This window comes from Phaethon aethereus (genome assembly GCF_964289735.1).
Source record: "Phaethon aethereus genome assembly, chromosome: 19".
NCBI lineage: Eukaryota > Metazoa > Chordata > Aves > Phaethontiformes > Phaethontidae > Phaethon > Phaethon aethereus.
In genome coordinates, this window is record NC_138595.1 from 11,769,739 (window position 1) to 11,777,399 (window position 7,661).

The 7,661-nt window shown below is 69.5% G+C and overlaps 1 protein-coding gene across 1 annotated transcript; it reads right to left on the reverse strand.

The window, feature by feature from the left end:
- On the reverse strand, positions 1–7,586 carry LIMK1 (LIM domain kinase 1; the record flags this gene model as incomplete). The annotated part of the gene is made up of 16 exons (XM_082008696.1): positions 1–154; positions 259–416; positions 522–577; positions 701–857; positions 957–1,022; positions 1,121–1,180; positions 1,271–1,402; positions 1,647–1,733; positions 1,881–2,064; positions 2,141–2,325; positions 2,404–2,509; positions 3,287–3,478; positions 3,564–3,673; positions 4,068–4,206; positions 5,863–5,959; positions 7,529–7,586. The coding sequence occupies 16 exons, from the start codon at positions 7,584–7,586 to the stop codon at positions 1–3; spliced, it is 1,941 nt and encodes a 646-aa protein (XP_081864822.1).
- Between the last annotated feature and the right edge of the window lie 75 nt (positions 7,587–7,661).

The following is a 7,661-nucleotide window of genomic DNA, read 5'->3' on the forward strand; positions in this document are numbered from 1 at the left end:
CTATCGGGGGGCGGCGGGCAGCCCCCCCTCGCCCCGCCGGTGCGTCTCCCCGAAGGCTCGGTCCAGCTGCTCCAGCTGGGAGCTCAGCGGCAGGTGGATCTCCAGGTGCATGCGGAGGGTCTCCAGCCACTGCTCCAGCTTGCTGAAGGACGGCCTGAGCGAGAAGAGGGGGACACGTGGCGGCTCCGCCGGCCCTGTCCCCCCCATAGCAGCCCCACCCCACCGGTCCCGGTGGGGGGGCCGGTCCCAATCACTCACCGCTTCTCGGGGTCCAGGTCGCAGCAGCAGACGGCGATGGGGAAGAAGCTGGGGGGGCAGGTGGGGGGGCAGTAGCGGTCCAGGAAGCCCCGGACGTTGAGGCCAAAGTCAGTGGTGCGGGGCAGGTAGTCGGGGTCGGCGCTCACCCGGCCGATGATCTGGGGGAGAGCGGGAGGGAGGAGCCGGCTGAGCCCCAAGGGGAGACCCCAAGCCCAATGAGGACCCCAAGCCCAAGGGGAGACCCCAAGCCCAGTGGTTCTTGCCTCGCACAGAACAATGCCGAAGGAGAAGATGTCCACCTTCTCATCATAGCTCCGCCCTGCGGGGAGAGATGGGTCACGCCATGCCGCACGTCCTGTCCCTACCCCACCAAGCGTCCCCTGCTTGGGGACAGAACCCTGGCTGGCCACGTCCACCCTCCTGGCACCATGGCCAGGCTCACCATTGATCATCTCGGGGGCCATCCAGTACGGGTTCCCCACCACTGTGTACCGCTTCTTCCGGTCCGGCTTCTTCAGGTTCTTGAGATGTTCGGGCTGGTTCTTCTCATCCACCATCAGCCGTGCCAGTCCGAAATCGGCTACCACCACGCTCTTGTTCTGGGTGGATGGAGAGGGGTGAGGTGTGGGGGGAGCCACGTGGGGGCCCAGGACCCCCCTCCGGGCCGGGGAGGGGGACACCACCGAGGTGGGACTCACCTCCCGCACTAGGCAGTTGTGAGAGTTGAGGTCACGGTGGATGATGTTCATGGAGTGGAGGTAGGCCTGGGGGAAGGATGGGCTGAGAGCGGGGGACACCCCCACCCCGTGGTCCCCCACCCACCAGCACCCATCCCACCCGCCCGCCCCCCGGTAGCACCCACCATGCCAGCAGCGATGTCCTTGGCGAAGCTGACCCGCTGGCTCCAGGGGTAGTGGCTGTCCTGGGGGCAGGAGGGGGGATTTGCCAGAGAAGAGGAGAGAGGAGAGGGGCCCCCCAGCCCCACTGGGCGACCTGCCCCCCCAGTGCTCACCATGCTCTTGATGAGGCCCCTCAAGGTTCCCCCCTTGATGTACTCCGTGATGAAGTTGAGCCTCTTCTCCTTGTACAACACCCCGATGAACTTCAGCACGTTGGGGTGCTCCAGGCAGCGCATCACCTTCACCTGCAGGACCGCCCCCGTGCCCGTGACACCCAAGGTGCCCAGCACCCCCCAGGACAGACCCGCTACCCACGTGAAGCGTTCTCCACTAAACAGGCAGGGCTGCCTGCACCCCACGGTGCCCGGCCACCCCCACCCCAGGTGCCATGCCCAGCACCCCATGTCAGCGTAGGGGACAGGGCTGGACAGTCCCACCCCTCGTGTCCCCCCCACCAAACCAGGGGGATTGCAGAAGGGGGACACTCACCTCTTTGAGGAAGGTCCTCTGCGTTTCCTCATCGAAGCGGATCAACTCCTTCATGACCATCACCTCACCCGTCTCCCGATGCGTCACCTGGCGGGGGGGGCAGGGGCTGTGAGCCACCGGCTGCCCGCTGCCACCCCCACCTCTGGGGACACCCTGGCGGAGACGATACCCCCCCTCTATCCTGGGGAGCCGAAACCCTCATGCTCGCGACACTTGCGGTCGCCCAGCACCCACCTTGATGGCCTGGCCGAAGCAGCCCTTGCCCAGCACCTCGCCATGGATCAGGTCGGAGGGGCGGAAGATGCGATGGGCGCGGGAGACGACACGCAACGACTCGGAGCGACCGATGTCCTTGCGCTGGGATGCGGGCGAGCCCACCGAGCCGGGGCCCGGAGACTTGTCCGTGCTGCAGCTCCTCCTGCGGGATGGACGGACAGACGGTCAACCCCAAGGAGGGACCCCAACCGCAGAGGCGGGCGAGGTGGTGGCCTTACGTGACGGTCCGCTGGCGCATGGCGCTGGGCTCCCCGCAGGGCGGGGGGGCCGGGGAGCGCAGGGGGCTGCACGAGGCGGGCAGGGGGCTGCAGGCAAGCCCCGCCTCGCGGGCAAGGGGCTCGTGGGGGTCGTGCTCGATGGTCAGCTGGAGCAGGCGGCTGGTCTCCTGGATCAGCAGGTCGATCTGGGGGCAGAAATGGATGGCAGGGGTGGTTGGGGGGGGGCGTGGTGCTGGTTTGGAGGCACCCCGGGGCGAGCGTACCTCGTCCAGGGGGACGTGGCCGATGGGGGTGCCGTTGATCTCCAGGATGCGGTCGCCCACGTGGATGGAGTTCTTCATGTCAGGGCTGATGCAGTCTGGATCCACCCTGCAGGGCCGGCAGGCAGAGGGGATCAGCCCCCCCATGACACCGTCATGGGTGGGGATATGCTGGGACGCTGCCCACGAGCCACCCCCAGGCAATGGGGACAGGCTGTCACGTCCCCTGCGAGCTACCTCTGCGAGATGGGGACATGCCGTCACGGTACCCACGAGTCACCCCCACGAGATGGGGACGTGAGGGCAAGCTGCCCACGGGTCACCCCTGCTAGTCAGGGACACGCAGGCATGCCACCCACGGGTCACCCCTGTTGGACGGGGACATGGGCACGCTGCCCACAAGCAGCGTGATGAGGACATGCTGTCACGGTACCCACGAGTCACCCCTCTGGGATGGGGACACGCAGGCATGGTACCCACAGGCCACCCCTGCGAGGTGGGGACACGCAGGCATGCTGCCCACGGGCCATGCCCCATGGATGGGGACATGCTGTCATGGCACCCACATGCCATCCCAAGCATGTGGGGACACGCCAGCCCGGTGCCCACAGCCCACTCTGGCAGATGGAGCAACGCCAGCACATCACCCCCAAGCCACCCTGATGGCTGGGGACACGCCAGCACGGTCCTCACAAACCAGCCCAGCAGCTGGGGGCATGTCACCACGGTCCCCTCTGGCCACCCCCAGCTGGTGGGGACACACCAGCCCCATCCCTCACCCTCCCACCCCAAAAGGTCTCCGTGGGGTGGATCCCACTAGCAGAAGGGACACGGGGATGTCCCCAGCCTCAGGGAGGGGACGGTGGCAGAGGGGACACGGACGCACTCTCGGACGCGGACGGTGCGGGGGTGCTCGGTGCCGCAGCCCTGGTCGATGGAGACGGAGAAGCCGCGTTTGCCGTCGGAGCAGGCGGGGATGGAGACGAGCGTGACGGTGTGCGGGATGCGGGAAGCCGGCGAATCCGGCAGGATCTGCTCGATGACCGGCGTCACCACCATCTGGTAATAGCAGTGCCCGCTGCGGGGCCGGGAGGAGGCGGGTGGGTGGGGGGTGCCAGGGGACGCGTGTGTGTGTCCCCCCACCCCGCCCGGCCGGGATGTACCAGTAGAGCTTGGAGCGCTCCACCAGCGCGTACGTGTCCCCGTCGCCGATGAACGTGCGGCAGTTGAGGCAGCTGAAGCATTCGGGGTGGTACTTCTGCTCCCCGGCCACCTGCGGGCAGACGCCATTAGCCCCGGGGACCCAGGCGTGGGTGCCGGGGCTCGGATGGTGCCGGGAGCACCCATGGGTGCACCAGGGCCAAAGGAAGGGCAGGCTGAGCCACAGCGTGGGGGGGATGGTCATGCCACCGGGCTGGGGACAGCTGCAGGGACATCTCCCCATCACCCTGAGCCTCTCCCTTGCATCCCCCAACCCCAACATGGGGGCATGCCCCCCCACCCCCCGGATCTCCCCAAAGCACAGAGGACATCCCAGCCACCCCCACAGCCCAACGTGTGCTGGGAGTCTGCACCCCTCCCCATCTTGCCCCCTCCACGGGAGCTCAGCCATGGGTCAGGGTTTCATGTCCCCCCCCAGGGACCCTCGGGGCCCCCCCAGCGCTCACCATGACCAGCCCCTTGGTGATCTGCTCGGAGCAGCCGTGGCAGAGCTCCCCGAAGCGCGCCCAGTAATCCTTCTTGCAGTACAGGCGCCCATCCTTCTCGTAGTACTGGTGGGACAGGGAGGCCCCGCACTCGCAGCACCTGCGGCAGGGGACGGCCACCCCCTCGTCACCCTGTCCCCATCGTCACCCCGTCCCCATCGTCACCCCGAGGGGCAGCCAGCGCCCGTCCGCCGCTCGGCTCTCCATGCAAGATGCTTTTCCCCGTTTCCTACCCTGCTGCGGGGCCACCGCGTCCGTCTGTCACCGTCCCCAGGGTGGCGGCAGGCGGCTCCGGGGGTGCCAGCACCGGCTGGCGGTGTGGGGACGTGCGGGGACGCGGGGGTGGACAGGGTGGGGGACACGGGGCGGGGAGAGGCACGGGGAGGGAGGTGCCAGCCCTGCGTGGACGTGCCAGCCGGGGGTGATGGACACCGGGGGACGGGCCACCCCGGTCACGGACATGCGAGGGACGGGCCACCCCGGTGACAGTGACGGGCCGGCCCTGGGCGCTGCAAAGGGGGCGCAGGGAGCTGCTCGGGGACTGTGAGGCGAGGGGGCCGGGGGGGGTGCAGGGGCTGTGCCGTGGGAGGGCGCGCCCACGGGTGCAGAGGGGGGTGTTAATTCTGGGGGGTGCACGGGGACCGCCGCAGTACCCTCCCGCCCCCCCCCCCCCTTTAGCTGGGGGCGGGCGCCGCGCGGAGGTGGAATACCGGCTAGGCGTGACGTCATGGCGCGGAACTTCCCCACCCCATGACGTCACCGCGCGAGGACTCCGCCGCCCGATTGCGCAGCCCGAAGCCTCCCTCGGGCTTGGGGGGCGGGGGGAGAGATGGAGGTGGGTGGCAGGAGCCGGGGAGGGGGACGGGGCACGGCCGCTTGGCCCCGCCCCCTTAAACCCCCGTGGCGCCCCTCTTCCTCCCACGCGTGACTGGGCCGAGGCTCCCTTCCACGGCTGCAAGCGGGGCGGGGGGGGGGAGATGAGAAGGAGGAGAAAAGGGAGGGGGAGGAGGGGGAGCAGGGAGTGGAGGAAGGCGTTTGCACCGCCGGGCCCAGGGCTGCCGGAAGCCGGTCTCCCGTGGGGAGCCGCGGGGTGGGGGGGCAGAGGCCGGATCCAGCTGCGGCCCCGGCAGCGGTTTCGCTGGGGCTGATGGCCCGGGGGGGGGAGGCAGAGACCCCGGGGGCCGGGTGGGGGCAGAGTCCAGCCCGACCCACCCCCACTCACTTGGCTCCAGTGCTCAGGACCCGGCTCTTCCTCAGCATCGCCGCCAGCATCCTCCCCGGGACGGGGGGACCACCTGGGTCCCCCGCCTCTCTCAGCACCCCCAGCCCCACGGGGACCTCCGCCAGGTCCCAGCCACCCCTCGCACCCCCCTGCCAGGGACCTTCCTCCTCCTCGGGGCTCCCACCGCTCAAGCTGCCGGGAGGGCGCGAGCGAAAGAGGAAACAGGGAGGGAGGGGGCCGGGTGACATCAGCCCCACGCGCCCGGTCACCACCGAGGGACGGCACGGGATGGCAGCGGGGTACAGGCAGCAGAGCCCTCTGCCAGGCTCGGCATCACCGGGTGATCCCTGCCTGCACCCTGCTGCCTGCACCGCCCCACGGGCGCAGGGACACGCAGCCATGCTCCCGCGAGCATCCGGGTATGTGCGATGGCCTCGCGCGAGTCCGTGCCACAGCCAGAGCGCGGGGGTCTGCTGGCCCTGCAGAGCATCCCGGTGCGGCCGAGGCCATCCCGGCTGGACTGCAGGCTCCTACCGGAAGCAGTCGGCGTGCCAGTCGGCGTTCAGGGCCTGCAGGTACTGCCCGTCGTAGATGCCCTGCCCGCAGCTCGCACACACCGGCAGGTCGGTCCCTGGATGGAGGGGGACACACGGGGGACAGGGCTGTCACCCTGCCCCATCCTCCCGCCGCAGCGCCCAGGCACACCCCCAGGATTAAGTCCCTCTGCCCGGGGTGACAAATTCCGCCCCCCTGGCCCTCACCCACCGATCCTGTGATGGGGACGAGGTCGAGGTGCTGACATCCCCGGGGTGGGGGACAGGGCAGGGGCCCAGCGCCGTGGTGCCAGCCGGGGCCCGCTTGGTGCCGGGCCACCTCCAGGGCCCCTCTGCGCCCAGGGCACGTCACTGGGGAGTGCCGGGTGCCCACGGGGGTGCATATGGTGCGCAGAGGTTGGTGGGGGGCACAGACAGTGGCGTTGGGCACCCAGGGGTGTCCCATGGAGGTGCTGGAGGGGGTGCAGGGTTTGTCCAGCATGGGGGACAGGCAGGTTGGGGGTGCGGGGGGGGCACAGCAGGGTGCTGAGCGGCAGGACAGATGTTTGGGGGGCACAGAGAGGCTGGGGGTGCAGGGGTACCCGGGCACTTTGCGGCTGGGTGCGCACGAGGGTTGCGATGGGGTGTACATGCTGGGGTGCAGGAGGGATGATGGGGCGCAGGAGGGGGGCAGAGGGTGCGGGAGGGGATGCAAGGCGGATGCAGGGGTGCAGGATGGGTGCAGGAAGGGGATGCAGCGGTGCAGGATGGGCACACAGAGTGCAGGGAGTGTGAAGGGGTGCAGGATGGGGGCAGAGGGTGCAAGAGGGATGGGGGTGCAGGATGGAAGGGGTGTAAAGGATGGATCCAGTGGGACATAAAGTACGTGGGGGACACAGAGGGGTGCAGGATGGGTGCTGGGGGATGCAGGGTGCATGAGGGCACACAGAGGGGTGCAGGGACACAGAAGGGGCTGGGGGATGCGGCGCGGATGGGGTACAGGAGCAGCGCAGGGATACAGAGGGGTGCTGGGAGGGAGGTGGGGGATGCAGGATGGCTGCAGAGGGGGGCGTGAGTTTGACGGGGGTGCAGGGAGGGATAAGGGGTCCGGGCGGTGCAGAGTGGATGGGAGGCCCCGTAGGGATGTGGGGGTGCCAGGCAGGAGGCAATGGGGGTTGTGGGAGGTACCGGGTGCAGGGAAGGAGGTGCAGGGTGTTTGTGGGGTGCCAGGGGGGATGCAGGCTGAACAGGGGGTGCAGGGGGAGATTTGGGGGTGCAGGGGGCATGCAGAGTGGATGGGGGGTGCAGGGGGGAGATACTGACTAAACAGGGGGGGCAAGAGAGGTTATGGGGGTGCAAGGGGGATGCAGAATAGAAGAGGGGTGCAGTGGGGGATGCAGGGGGTGAAGTGGGCTGGATGAGGGGTGCAAGGGGTGATGTGGGGGTCCGGGGGGGATGCTGGCTGGATGGGGGGTGCAGAGGAGGACGTGGGGTTGCAGAAGGGATGCGGGAAGGATGCAGGCTGGATGAGGGCGCAGGGGGGATGTAAGGGTGCAAGGGGGGATGCGGGGGGTGCTGGCTGATTGGCTGCGGGGGGGTCGCGGGGCCCCAGTGGCGGCGGAAGCGCTGAGTCAGGCGGGGGGATCGGGGGGGGGGAGGTCACGCACCTTCGTCCTCTCCCATAGGCTCGTCCCTCCAGGTGCAGCACAGCAGCATCAACCTCATGCAGCCGCGCTGCCCGGCGCCGCGCCAGGCCCTGCCCTCGCCCCGGCCCGGCCCCGGCCCCGGCCCGGCCCTGCC